This window comes from Ctenocephalides felis, unplaced genomic scaffold, assembly GCF_003426905.1.
Source record: "Ctenocephalides felis isolate EL2017-DRISC unplaced genomic scaffold, ASM342690v1 CF-g0.4_SCAFFOLD_00845, whole genome shotgun sequence".
NCBI lineage: Eukaryota > Metazoa > Arthropoda > Insecta > Siphonaptera > Pulicidae > Ctenocephalides > Ctenocephalides felis.
In genome coordinates, this window is record NW_020536999.1 from 53,980,709 (window position 1) to 53,996,329 (window position 15,621).

A 15,621-nucleotide genomic window follows, 5' to 3' on the forward strand; every position below is an offset into this window, starting at 1 on the left:
ATATATTGACCACTGATTATATTTTTAAGAAATAAAGATAAATATATGCTCTAACTATTATTATGCCAAAACCAGTTAAAATAATTTTATAATTATTGTTTATTATTTCACAACTAATCAATTTCTAAAAAAAGTGCGTTGCTGCAACTTACCCAGTGTTTGGGGCTAGTTCTAAACAAATGACAATGAAATTTTTAATAAGTTATTCTTTGTTTATTCTTAAGAAAATTAACTTGTTTCTAAGTAATTCTTTTCATGCATCAACGCAAAGCATGATTAATACAAATGAAATATATAATATCCCCTGTATCATAAATCAACAAACACTACAATTAATGTCATATCTTACATACTATATATTCCATTCAATCTTCTTTATTTGAATCTGTATATGTTAATGGGTATTAAATCTAAATTTATGTCACCTATTATTATTGTATGTTTATCGTTTTCATCATTTTTTTTTAATTTTTTGTTTTGTTTTGTTTTGTTTTTTGTTTGTTTTAATATAATATAGAAAAAAGTAATTTAATAATCAAATGTGAATATATAAAAATATAAATATTTTTATATTATAGGAAATTGTTACGAGAGAAACGATAGAAACATTTCGTGGTAATGAGAAAACGGATCGAAAATTTACCAGGTTATTGAAGCCAAACTCACTAGCCAGATTGCCTTCAAATTTGTCCAATTCGCTCTCTGAAGGTAATAAGTAATAATATTAACACATATATCTTATTAAAATACATTATTGTCAAAAATTTAAATATTTTTCAAATCTATTTAAAAATATACACATACATAGTCATTAAAATAAAGAACAGAGCAATCAACCTTCTTTTTCTGGGTAGAAAGACATTGGTTTTGCTCATCGTTCCTTTAATTTTTAATTTAATGTATCTTATTTCATCAGGTAGATTGTGTCCTTTATTGTTTCTTGAGAACGTTAAATAACCCAATTTATAATCTTGTACTTCACTGTTGAATCATTAAATCAGTGATTGATTTTATTTCATCATGTAATTTTTTGCTGTTTTATGTTTTATGAGACTTTTAGGTGAGAATTTGTTTTGTCACTATTTTAATGGTCAATATTCTGGATTGTGTAAATTGTTATACATTCGATTGATTTTATTATTTTTTATTTTATGCATCAGGATGCATTTTTTATATTCTTGTACAGTTTCATAAGTTGCACCATGTAATTATATGAGTGAAAATAGTGTTGTATATTTCAGATCTATTTTAATTGGTTAATCTTTATTTTTTTTAGTTCAATTTCATTATTTGACATGAAGATTCAATATTATAGCAAATTATGTATTACGAAATACTTTTACTTATAAAATTGTGTTAATTATATTTAGATTTTCATTTAGCGTTAAACTGGCGCCGGCAAATTAAGAGTTCAAATAATAGTTATATATTGAACAAAGGTTTCCATATAAGTGTAAATTATAATTGTTAATACAAATTAAGTACAAGGTTTACAGTATCAATAAAACTTGCAAACGAAGAGCATAGGAAATGTATTATGGAACTTTGAAATGTACAAAATATATGCTTTGAAACTTACATAGTTCGATATTATAAATCATATATAAAAATACATAGGATGCGCTCGTGTAATGTATAATCGATTTGTAAAATCCTTGGCAATGAAAACTTTTTCCATAAAACTTAATTGGATTTAATATTGATGCTGAACATGCAGAAACTGTTAGTTTAAACGCTTTCTTTATTAGCTTAACCTTTAAGGTAGTACTTTTGCAGCCATTTGAATCGGTTTTAAAGCTTTTAGGCTGAAAATAATTGTTATTGAAAATATTATAATTGTTTATCGATGTATATTTATTCAAAATGCGCCCAGGATATTTTCAACGTATTTTTATCTTATAATGTATACTAGATATGGCATTTCATTTAATTGAAAAACTAATGGGGCGCATGGCATCGTGCCTTAAGGCAAATTGCTGGAACTTTCCGTAGAATTTTTTTTAAAAACAAAAGATTAACATTTTTGAAAAAAATTACTCTGAAAAAATTAGATTTTTGAGAAACTATACATTTTTGATAAAAATTTACTTTTTTTTGAAAAAAGACTAAAAGAAAAATTTATTTTGAAATATTTATAAATTCTGAACTTTTTTCAAAGCAATCGTATTGCTTTTACTGCATAAAGACGAAATATCGAAGCGCCGCGTCGCCGTCTAACGGATAAACATTGGTACGTAACCCATAAAAATGTAAACAAAATTTATGCTTATTATTAAAATCTCTATAAAATGTCTAATAATTTGATGATCATTTTTGACCGCCAAATGGCATTTTTTTTACTTTTTTCATTAGATCTCCGAAACCGCTAGCCTTTATGAAAATCAGTTCTTCATCTTGTTAATATAAGTAAAATGTTTTTTGAATTTTGAAAATCGGACGCTCCGTTCTCTTAAAAACCGTGTTACAGTTTTTGGCACCTTTTGCCCCGTACCTTTGGAACGGCTAGACCTGCCCCCGTCAAAAACTAATCAGCACGTCTCCTTATTAGTACGAATTGAATGTTTTTTGAATTATTTAAATCGGTTGATCGGTGTTCCCGAAATCGTCGACGAAAATTTGTATCCGCACACACACGCACACACATACAGACACACACACACATACATCCATTTTTTCTAAGGTGTGCCAAAATATTCAGAGACCTTTGAAACGTAAAGATATATAAAAATTTTCATTTTCGATTTTTTTGCGATTACTATAAGTTGCCCTACGGGAAGTTATTTATGTATGATTCTGAATTACTTTTATTCATTTCAGCGATTCTATAATTGTTATGTGAGTTCACTAATTATATATCTAAATTTTGGTAATATATAAATTAATTTAAATCAAATTATGCAACTGGTGGTGTATGGCATCGAAAAAAATCGATTTTAGATATTTTTAAAATTCTTGAAACGGTTGATATTTTTGAAAAATGTGATTTTTTTATTCTTTAAAATATTTTGGAAATTTTGAACTTTTTTTCAAAGCAATCGCGATACGTTAGCTGCGTAGAAACGAAATTTATTCTTATTATTAAAATATCTATAAAATATGTGATAATTTTATGTGCATATGCCTAATGATTATTTTTGTCCGCCAAATGGCATAATTTTTCACTTTTTTCATTGGATTTTTGAAACCACTAGACTTACATGCCCAAAATTTCCACCTGTTCTTCATTTCATCAATACAAATGAATTGTTTTTTGAATCATTTAAATCAGACACTCGTTTCTCTCAAAAATTAAATTACCATTTATGGCAATTTTTGCCCTGATTAAAAACATATCACTTGATAAAATTAGTGTAGAGTTTATATTAAAAGTATAGACAAAATTATATCAGGATTAGCTATACCTGATAAATCGGATCAACCTGACTGTTGATCGAAAAATTTTAAGAACCGAATAAAAAACTACCGTTTTAAAAAATGTAGAAAGGGGACGACCAAGAATTTATATCATAATAGCAAACTTTTGTTTAGATTTATCTTTTTTAGTTTATCATCCAACTATATGATTTCTATTCCTGCAATAAAATATAAATCACAACTAAAAGATTTAATTATTACAAATGTAATACATTTAGTTACTTTGAATTATTTTGCTTATACCAAGTTTAGAAGTCGATATTATGATAACAATTGGCATTTGCGCTTCTACTTAGTAACTAAGTCTACCTAGTAACTAAGTCTTAGTTGCTTTATTTACATAGTGTACATTTGCTAGTTTGTTTGATATAATCTATTATTATTTATGTACTTAAGCGCAATAAAATTAAAATTTCTATTATATACCACGTGCTTAAAAACAGATGCTGGCGTTGGAAATTTATTTTTTGCGAGCATTTTTTTTTATGATATATCTAAGGGTTTTGGAGATTCATTCTTACCTCATCTACTATTGCACTTATTTTGTACTATATTTATATTACTAAAATTATCTTAAACAAACAATTTTGAGCTAATTTGGTTTATGACTCAATAGTATTTGTTAGTTCATTTTTTTAATGTACCAGGCTGGGCTATATTGTTTTCTTAAATGGTTATTATGAACTAATTGGCAACGCAAAATATGTTGCAAGGTCAGTTTCTAATAATAATAATATTGATATCAATAGGTATTTTTAGATATTTTTTATTATGTTCATTTAATTATATGACATGTAAATATTTGCAGTAAGAAAATAATTAAACCAATTTTAATGTGAATGATTATTTACACACCTATTGCATTTTGAATAATTAATTTGCGTAACTAAATTATACTTATGATTTGATTTAACAAAGGAAAATGAATATTTTGTTTTGCAGATCAGTTTTGAGTATGATTTTAATATTTTATACCGTGTTATACTATCATTTTTAAATGGTATAAAGATCGATGACTTCAATATGTTTTTTTATTAATTAGTTTCATATGTACATATGTCATAAACATGCGACGCGCTTTTAAACATGGTTTGAATATTATTTTTTTATTTTTTGTATCGTTTTTTCGCTTTTAAAAACTCTTTAATTTAATTGTTTATTATGACTTGCAGATCCGCCATTGGAAGAGGAAAACTTCGAACAAAATTTTCTACGTGCCATAAACAAATTAAGAAATAAGCATGGCTCGCCAAATTTGCATATTTCTGATCGACTGAGAAATGTAAGAAAATATACTGATTAATTAGCAAAACATCTTGTTATTGAAAACTTGAAATAATATTCAATATTTGATTTGACTTCATAACTTTAGTTTTACTGATATTAAAGCAGATTGCACAATTTAATTTTTTTATTAAAATGTTTTATGTAGTAATCGTGTAATGTTTTTGTTAGAGTTCGCAAACTTTAGCAGATTCCATAGCTGCTGGAAAATCTATTAATGATGCCTCTAAAGAAATGGAAGATCAGAATCTAGGCATAAATGTATACTGGTCAAGTGCTGGAACACCTATTACACCTACAAGAATATTAGCTCATTGGTATGGAGAAGGAAAAAATTATATCTCGAATAGAGCAGAAAGTTGTGATGACCAATTTCGATCTAGTAGTGAATTTGATCATTCGCAAAGTGAACATGAGATGCAAGAAGTTTCCAAAAAACAAAATGGCACAAAGTCACCTCATGAAAAAAATGTTTTGCATAATGGACATGGATCTAACCTTAAGCGGGATTTTGTTAATCGAACATTTAAAACAAATGGCACAGAAAAAAATGAAGCTTACGAATCTGATGCTAGTACGTCTAATTGTACATCAAAATGATAAATGCAAAACATACAGATTGCGCTAATTTCACTCAAATGTTATGGAAATCTAGCCTGCAAGTTGGAATAGCGTTATCTTGCAGCTCAAACGGCAACTGTGGCTGTGGCCCTATTTCAACCTAAAGGCAATTTGATGGGTCAATATTATGAAAACTTACCTAGAAGTGAAAGCTTAGAAAGTTTTGATAGTTATGATTCTACAGATTTCTGCAAATCTCACAATTACCAGAATAATGAAAATTTTCGCGAAGAATGCTTGAGAACTCATAATAAGCTTCGCGCTTTGCAGGGGCGCCTCCACTTCGATTGAGTAAACGACTCTGCAAGTAAGTATAGTGTTCTTAGTTGAATTTAAATTAATTTGCATATGATTCTAAATTGATTATGCGTATAAATAATTGCATGTAATTTATTTTCTTTCTTCGCATATTAATGATGAATTAAAATTTTATTGCCTAATAGCTATATGTGTAAAGTTAATCTTTTGAATTTATACATACAATTATTATATCATTAAAATTATTACCGATTTCTATCATAATTTAGAATTTTTATTTACTCATATAAAATAGGTACAGTCAACAATGGGCCAATACCTTAGCAATTCGGGGACGATTGGAGCACAGACCGCATTCTGAATATGGGGAAAATTTATATTGTACTTGGGACCTTGATTCTACACCATCTAAAAATGTAAGCCGAGATTTATCAAATTATTCATGGAGTCATTCTGAAATAACATCTGAATTCTCTGGAGCATCAAGAAATAGTCTAAAAACGAAGCAAAGTTCTGCTATAGCGCAAAAGGCACGATCAGAGAGCAGATTATCAAATGAAACACCAACATCGCCTGCCGGAACAACATTTTTGACGACTTCCAGAGCAACTTCATCTTGTTCGGATAATTTACCATCTTTATGTTCCGGCAAAGTATCTCCATGCGTCGGCTTCAAATCGGCATCTGTCAACGGAAAATATAAATTTTGTCCAAATATCAGCAAATCGCTGAAGAAATCGCCTCGCTCTATTCCAGAACGGCCAGTGACAGCGCCACCAAAACCAGGCTTAGGATCCAAGATTGTCCGTAGATCATCTTGCGTTTTTCCTCAGCGTTCGAACACCATTCCTAGGCCATCAGCATTTGAAAGGCGCCAGATAAGAACTGCTTCTTTATGTTCAGGAAGTGTTCCGGAGAGATTGCACACGCCACCGAACGGCCGAGAGGCAGTAGAACGATGGTACGCGGAAGTTGGGCAGCATGAATTCTATAAGGAACCGACTACGCTACGCACAGGCCATTTTACACAAGTTGTGTGGAATGATTCACGAGAATTAGGTAAGTATCAATATTAGGGTTTATACAAAACCGACATTTCAGGAAACCGGTTTTCGAATTTTGATTTTACTAAAAAACGGTTTTAACCGGTTTCGAATTTTATATAGAAATAAATTTTGCTTGAATATTCTGTAATTTTTCCACAAATTTGGTGTAATTAGAGTAGTATTTCACTGAATTTATTTATTGTTTAATTTTATAGATAGTAAAAAAAATTATTTTAATTTTAATTAGTAGAACTAAAAAATAATAGTTTATCTTGGTTAAATATCTATGGGTTTAATATATTAAATAACTATGAAAATAATTATTCGTTATTCATGCATGATTTTCACATATAAGAATGAAAATATTTCTATGATAGAAAGGAAAGTTTTCGAATTAATATAAATAATACATTTTTAAATAAAAAACATTCATTAAATAAAAAAATTTAAAAAATATTAGATACATGTGGATACATACTTGTTAATATCAATTTTAGTTTTAAAAACAATTCAGCTAAATTCGGGTATTGTCTGTTCCGAGGAATTTTAATTAATTAATTTTAAAACATTATACATTAAACATTATAATTGTTTTTTGTTTAATAAAATATGATTTCAAAAAACTGAGAACGTCTATCGAATTGCTACTTAGACGTGTCCTTTGTTTACTCACAAAATTCTTTTATTTGTGGCTTCTAGAGATCAAAACTTTTTTTTAAGTTTGAGTAGAGGAAGTTACTTCTTCAAGAAGAAGACACACTGATTTAAATTAATATGTACACTGGTATAAAAATCTAAATTAAATATACAAAACCTTTCTGGGAACCGTTGCAAACTGATAATAATATATCAAATGCTATTGAACCAATATGATTTCAAGAATCAAATCATCTATGTTTTATATTTGGCTATATTTGTCATTTTCTATTCATATACAGTGAAAACCGACTTTTTTGACTAAAAAACCGGTTTTCGAATTCCATCATTTTCGCCAAAAAACCGGTTTAAAACCGGTTTTTGAAAACCGACAAACCCTAATCAGTATAAATAATATCATCCTAACTTTTAACAAATCTTTTCTTTTCCTAATTCAGGTGTAGGTATTGCTACAAATAAACAAGGACAAACTTTCATCGTGGCAAACTACCATCCACCGGGTAACTTCTTAGGCAGTTTCACGCATAATGTTCCGCCCATTGGAGGATTTAGAACAATGCTTTCTGATGAAGAAGAAGATAACATCTGCAATGGAAAAAGTAAGAACAATAATGAAAGCAGTGGTGAATCTGATGACATGAATAGAAAAATCCATAAAGATGGTTCCGCAAAATCTAGAAAAAAAATCATTGAAAGGCATAAAATGCAAGAATACAATGACAAAAATATTGCACGAATAAATGGAATTATAAATAATAAATTACATGAAATTTATGAATGGGATGAATTTGTTTTACAAGGCTTAAAAGTTCACAATGAATATAGAAAAAAACACGGTGTGCCAAATTTAGTTTTAAGTCAAGAGGTAAGACAGATTTCTAATATTTATTCAACAACAATTCATTAATTTGCTGGTTGTAACTTTTTTAGTTATGTGAATCAGCACGAGATTGGAGTCTGAAATTGTCTCGATTAAATAAATTTAAACATAAGCCTGGTTGTGAATTTGGAGAAAATATTTTTGTGGTATGGTCATCTGATGTCAGCGATCATGTCTCAGCCAGGGATGTTGTTCGATGCTGGTATGAAGAAGGGCGTGAATATGACTGGGATGCCAAGGTAAAACTGTAATGAGTATATTGAGTAACGTATTTCAGTACGGTATATTATAAGCATTTAAGAACTATAATATAATTAATCATTAATTATTTAGGAAAAAGCGCGAGGTGGAGCACAATTTACACAAATCATATGGAGAGCAACAAAAGAACTTGGAATGGCTGTTTCCAGTAACGGCAGAGGAAAAATATATGTCGTTGCAAACTATAGGTATGTATACAATTGATTATGAACTTTATAATTTAAAGTGACATGAATAATCAAAAATTATTTATTATGAACTTTAGTTCCATTTACATGAATTTTGAAAAAACATAAACGTTTCATATTTATTATTTGCGTCCTAAATAAATTTCACAATTTCTAAATTCATTATTATTTAGATATCAGATGATATATTTTTTTCAATAGAGAACTTATTTTATTTTTTTAACAAAAATTATTTAATATTTGAACTTTTACCTATTTGATTTTCTAGGCCCCGCGGTAATGTCATCGGCCAGTTTTCAGAGAATGTCAACAAGCCTTTATGACTAAGATCTAAACTTGGTCTAAAAAGCAGGCCAAAGCATAACGGTATTGGATATGGTAAAAAGGAATAAATCATTACAGTTTATAAATAAATCATTACAGATATGGTAAAAAGGAAAAAACATTACAGTTTTAACCCATTTTAAAAAGAATTGTATCAATCATATTAAAGTTTTCATCAATTATAACATATAAATGTAGTTGCCAAAGTTTGCGCATTATAATAATAGACTGCTAATTACGCTAAATATTAATAAAAAATGTAGATGCTAATTTTCATAAATCTCATGGTGGGCATTTTATTTAATTATGAAAACTTAGGTAATTATAGGAACTATATATTTAATCGATTTTTAACTATTTATACTAATGCCATTAACTATAGAATAATACTAGGCCAAATAATGAAATATTATATTTTTAATTCTATTCATTCGTTTAGTTTTCAACGAATTGTTTTATTTTAAGTGTGTTTAAAGTATATTTTTATATGTTTTAAAGTTTATCATTCCTACAAATACTAGATGAAAACTAAAGTATGGTTTCGACTTATATATATTTATAATTATACCATATTATAATATGGTCTTTCAAGTTTAATAAGTTTGAGTCAATCATTTTAATTTCTACGTATTTTAATCATACTTAAGTATCAGGAGGGATATATTTAGAAAAAATAATCAGACATTGACTGTCTACTTGCAATGCATCAGTTTGTATGCTATGCCTTGCTTAAAAATATTACTTAACTATTTAAAGTTCTTGCAAAATATTTTGAAATGCTTTCAACTTAATTTTTCACAATAAGTATGAAATTGAATTGTATCAAATAATTTATTGCTGTTATTATTAAATGGGTCTGTTTACATTCAAAAATAAAACAGTGTTATTTAAATAACAATAATTGTATAGGATCAATGTATGTGAAAATTAAATATGTACTCTGTTAATTTATGAACTAAATTATTTTACTAATATTAGTTACAAGTAAAATTATTAATTTTTAAAAAGTATTTATTTGCTGTTAATAATTTATACCAGTTTTTGTTATATTTTTAAATTAATAATGAAAGTATGTTACCTATTGAAGACGCATACTGTTTTAGAATTGTTAAGTATTTATATTAATTTCACCTTTACTTAATATTAATGGTAGCTTTATTATGATGTTATTTTTTTACTATACTATAATGTAATGACTAATTACGCAATAAATATCTAATATATTAAAAAAAAGAATTGATTTTAAACTCTGTTTTATTCAGCAATCAGAAATACGGATTCCTGTAAGCTAAATTGACAATATTTGAGAGCGATATCTAAGAAAATCTCCAGTGAGATCTTTTTAGTCAAACAATTGATACGGTAATGTTCATATTGAAGCTAATTTTCAAATTTGATCTCATTAGATTCAGAACGGCTTGAAATTTTCTTACCGGAAGTTAATAAGCTAAAATAATTTCATAAAGCAATTTTAACTGAAGAAATTTCTATTTTCAGGCAAATTTATACACATTGAAAAATATACTTTATATAGCAATACTTTTTATTTTGATGAATACAAATATTTTCGCAAAGATTAAACTTTCTGCTTGAATTTCGCGCTTTAAATTTTACAAGATTGATACAGCGGTCATTTTGCTAACTTCAATCAGTTAGTTCAAATGTCAAAGAGATTTTTGTGAATTGACATGTTCTCGCGTTAATTAAGAGTTTTTAATTAAATCCTTGATTGGATTTCCTTAATTTGTACATCAAATTGTTTAATTAATTCAGTAGATCAATCTGATATAAAACAATCATCGCGAAATGTTCATAAAAAGTCAAAAAAATGGATATGTGTGAAGTGCTTGGGTGTACCTTTTTCAGGGCCTCCATTTTGATGCAATATTATAATTAAACATTTTATTTACAGTGCTAATGTATCCTTTATCTATATATATTTATATATGCAATTATCAATAGTATAATTTATATATGTGCTCTTGTAGGTTATACTTATTCACTTCGACCACATATCTGTTAATCGAAAATTAAATTCACAAAAGTCCCTGTATGAGTCGTGTGTTGTGTGTTGTGTAAAGACTTTACTCAGACAATTGCGACATGTCGATTGTTATGTAGTGGTTCTAAAGTAGTTACTTTGTGTCGAGTACTTGAGATTTCTGGCAGATGCTCTAGAAGTGGTTCGAGTAATGGCTATGTATTCTGGGAGCTGCTGCAGAGGATTTACAACAATGTAAGTGCAAAGCATGTTTTTTTTTACAAATCGAGTTAAAGAATAGGTTTCAGGAATCATATACAGGCATTTATCTGATGCACCGTTATGCGAATCTGTGTTATACGGGACAAAGAATTAGTACAAAAAAAGGGGTTACGTTCCAAGAATTTGAAAAACATGCTAAATATCATGATTATTTACTAAATATTGTTTTATTTATTAATTTTTTTAAAGAAGTAATATAGATATCATGAATAATATGATTTAGTCATAATTAACAAGGAAGCGCTATTCAATACGATCATTTTTTTTTTTCAATATATTCTCATCTTCTGAGCAGTTTTCTGTACTACCTCCAGATCTGTGCATTATTTTTTGCAAAAGAATTATATTTGCGATCTTGCTTTTAGTTAAAAGATATTTATATATATTTATTTAAAGGATCTTTGTTTAAGGCTGATTGACTAATTGTTCGGATAAGGCTAGATTTTTTTTGATAGAATGTATGGGCTCAAATAATAAATATTAAATTAGTTATGTTTTGCATTAGTTTCATCACTTTTATTGAGCTATTGCAAGGCGATTTTAGATTAAATGAAATTTGATTTTCATAGGTTTTACTATATTTTATATTTTATTAGGGTTTTGCTCAATTCTCAAATCGTGTTAGATATTATTGTTTTTGATATTATTTACATCTACTGCTGGTTATATTGAATTAATATATGAATGAATATTGTATGAAAAAGTAAATTGGAAAGTCCTTTGATATCTTGTCCTTTATTTATCTGATATCCGATAAGCAGTCTGTATATATTTTATGAAATACTTTCTGGCTCGTGCATCATTCATATAATTATGTACATATATCTGCTGAAAATATTGTTTATATTATTATATTTAAGTCAATATAACTTTCTAATGAGTTAAACTTGGTAAACTTTATTAATTTGTAGCTTTTTTTAATGCGTAAAATACAATTCTTTTTTTGTTTATTTAACTACAATTATTATATGAATAAAAGATTTTAAATTAATTTGGCAGACATATGTGTAAAAGACTAATTCTTATTTAATTTGTTATGGGGAAAACATGTTGATTCAGTTTTTTTAATTTACTTATGAATTAAAATTTTATGAATGTTTTAAATCAATATAAAAGATAAAAGTTTGTACTTCTCGTATGTATCAAAGACATTGAAAGTAATTTATATTATGACAATTCCATAATAATATTCCACCAGAGATTCCTTTGCTCTATAAATAACACTATGAACTGATTTTGTGTGGAATTCAGAATTCTTATATGTATATTAAATTTTTGTTACCAAATTATTAGTTAACCAATACAGCTTTTTGTAAGCATCGATTACTCATTTGTTTAAGAGGCCCTAGCATTCTTCCTTAGGTAACTCCTAAATTGATGGTATTTTATTACAAATTACAAATTTACTTTGTTACAAAAATCTCTTTTTTTGTGACACCTCTTGTTCATTATCCTTCGGAAACAATTTTTTAAATTACATTTCCAGTATCAAGAATCATGTGTTTTCCCTGTAGCGATATTGATTGCATGTACATTCTTATTTATGGATAACACGATTGTTGTTTTTGATCAAATTATTTCAAATACTCAATACGACTTACCAAATTGTTAATTGAATGCAGCTTTTAAAAGCCTTTTACTATAATTTTATTTTAAATTTATTCAATTATATTGCTGCATCGCTAAATGATAGATTTTTATTTTTTTATTATTAAAAACAATTTTGATCAAAACTTGCAATCAAAGTTTCAAGGAGTTGACTTGAATGATTAGACAAAATATAGTTTTGTTTACAAGTTTATTATTCGATTCAAGTTGTAAAAATTATTGAACTCGATTTCTAAAGGATAACAATCAGCTTTAAACAGTTTTCGAACATTTTTCATTATTTCATTTTACAAGTTTTATTGAATTTCTTTCATGGCTTTTTCTAATAATTTGTATATTATTCAAGTCAACTAAATTTGTTTTTGTCTCGATTAATTGTAAAGGTTTCAAATGTTTTATCAAGTCGTATAAACAATTTTGATTCGATTAATATCATTTCATTTCATCGATTAATTAAATAATTCTCTCGAATCATTTTTTTTTTTCTAAGTCTAAATTTTCTGATTATAATTATTTCGAATAATTTTTTTTTTATAAGTCCAAGTTCTTTCAGATAATTTTTTTTTCTAAGTCCAAATTTTCTGAAACCTTTTCAATTAAGACAGACGAGTTATTTATGCATGCTGTATTATCCCAAAGCCAACATTCGAATGAATGAGGCTCACATTGAATATTTCACAACGAGAAAATTTTATTGGGGCAAAGTTAAATATTTTAACTAAGTCCCAGTAATTTTTTCTCGTTGTGAAAATTTCAACGTGGACTTGATTTCATTCGAGTGTTGGCTTTGGGAATTGGTGTGAGGGAACACTAAAAAACATAAAAAAGTTTCAACGCTGAACAGAAAAGAGAAAAATTGATCTGGGACTTAGGGGGGTTTTTTTTAGGCTCCCACCTCCCCCTTCTCCCTCCTCCTCCTCCTCCTTCCCCTTTTTTTTCCCTTTTTTCCGCTTTTTTTTCACATTTTTTTCCTTTTTTGGTGTTTTTTTCGCATGTTGTGGTTTTTGGGTAGATTTCTGGGTTCGGCATGCATCTTCCGCAATGTGTCTCTCTGCGTGTAACCTCTCGCATCATGGACCTCAGGTTGACCATCACTTGGTGTGTTCGTTTCAGGACCCTTTGCGCTCGCCAACAGCCAGCCACCAGCACTGCTCCATTTTTTCTGCTTCAGAGTTCCTTATCGACGCCTTAGGCCGGATTCGATCCTGCTCAGCTTGTGCCTCCAGAGTTATTTCACCGAGTATGCGGTCCCTTAAACCACTCGGCTATTTGTGTTATTGATCATAAAAGTTATTTTCATTCTCATATTGTATTAATATTGAATTTTAATAAAGAATATGTATCATACACATCTCTCTTATTCATCATCTGCCTCTACCCCTCTCTTTTCCCAGTGCTTCCTCTTTTTTTTTTCTTTTTTTTTTCTCTTTATGTATCTCTCTTACATGTCAAGTGCGAAACTTGAGTTTTTTGTTTTTCAGAAATATTCTAAGTGTCAAGGTCGAAATGCGACACCTGAATTTAATATTTTGAACTAATATTTGATTATTATGAAAAACTAGACGTTCGATTTTTTGTGCCTCTTCTGGAATCGAACCGAGACACGCTGAGCAGTGGTCACTTAACGATCTCGGCCAATTGGTTTTAAAAAATCGTAGTCTTTTGTAAAAATATAAAGTGTTATTTCTAAACTGACAGATATAAGTTTCCTAAAAATGTTCTGTGTCAAATGTGCAAATGGCCGAGGTCGTAAAGATACGGTTTAGGCCAGAATAGCAATTCGAGGATCGACAGATCGAACCCCATTTATCTGAAAAAAATTTATATTCAATAATTTTTCTAGCTCTGTAAATAAATAAGACATATAGATAAATAATTAAATTTATTGAGTGTCAGCATTACAAAAATCGACATAATATATATGTGCATATATATAATATATATATATATATATATATATATACGCATGTATATGTATATGTATATGTATATGTATATATATATATACATATATATATAAATATATAAAAAATAAGAAATAGTAGGAGGAGGATAATTTTGAATAAACTCATATTCACGCCTGGTTAGCAGTAAACCAAACCTACTTTGGTGTAATTTAAAAATCTTATTTTTTTTTCGTTAAAAAGACAGTCTATCAGGGGCAGCCAAAATTGGCCAAAATCGTGACTTTCAAATGCAATTTTGAGGCCCTTAATGAATGAAAGTAATAATTTTAATTAATGCTTTGTGTAGACTAAAGTACAATCTTTATACCAAACCAAAAAAATTACAAATTTATCATCGTCTTCATAGTTAAAATCAGCTTCAAAGTTGGCGATTTTTCAAACTTCAAATTGGTACCAAGGGCAGAAAAACTTTTTTTTCCAAAAACTGATTTCATATTCGGAATCAGCGCCTCGAAAACTATCAGAATCGGTCAAAACATTTTAAAAATCGCGAAAAAAAATGTTCATTTCATTAGTAAAATTTTGATTTTGCAACCAAAGATTTCGATTTATTGAGGGATGTATGTGGATTTATCCAAAAACGGATAATATTTTCGAAATCAGCATCCCAAAATCAATCAAAACCAATCATTTTCCAATCAAAACATTTTGAAAATCGCGAGAAAGGGCCGTTTTTTTTTAAAAAAAAAACCAAAGATTTGCAACCAAAGATTTCGATTTTTCGCGGGCTGTATGTGGGTTTATCCAAAAATAGATAGCATTTTTGAAATCAGCGTCCGAAAATCTTTTGGAATCAGTCAAAACAAATTTATTTTTTTGCTAAAATTCCGATGTTGCAACCAAAGTTTTT

At 28.2% G+C, this 15,621-nt stretch overlaps 2 protein-coding genes across 2 annotated transcripts in view; both read left to right on the forward strand.

The window, feature by feature from the left end:
• The window catches only part of LOC113385595, a 41,684-nt gene extending 36,386 nt beyond the window's left edge, over positions 1–5,298 (forward strand). The window contains exons 3-5 of the mRNA XM_026623448.1: positions 579–708; positions 4,587–4,696; positions 4,870–5,298. Coding sequence (XP_026479233.1) covers positions 579–708; positions 4,587–4,696; positions 4,870–5,298 — 669 coding nt within the window. The remainder of the gene's footprint in view (positions 1–578; positions 709–4,586; positions 4,697–4,869) is intronic.
• On the forward strand, positions 5,295–9,119 carry LOC113385604. Its single transcript, XM_026623456.1, has 7 exons — positions 5,295–5,391; positions 5,590–5,626; positions 5,873–6,636; positions 7,718–8,145; positions 8,211–8,399; positions 8,494–8,609; positions 8,878–9,119. The coding sequence occupies exons 1-7, from the start codon at positions 5,295–5,297 to the stop codon at positions 8,930–8,932; spliced, it is 1,686 nt and encodes a 561-aa protein (XP_026479241.1). The 3' UTR covers positions 8,933–9,119.
• Positions 9,120–15,621: the final 6,502 nt, after the last annotated feature.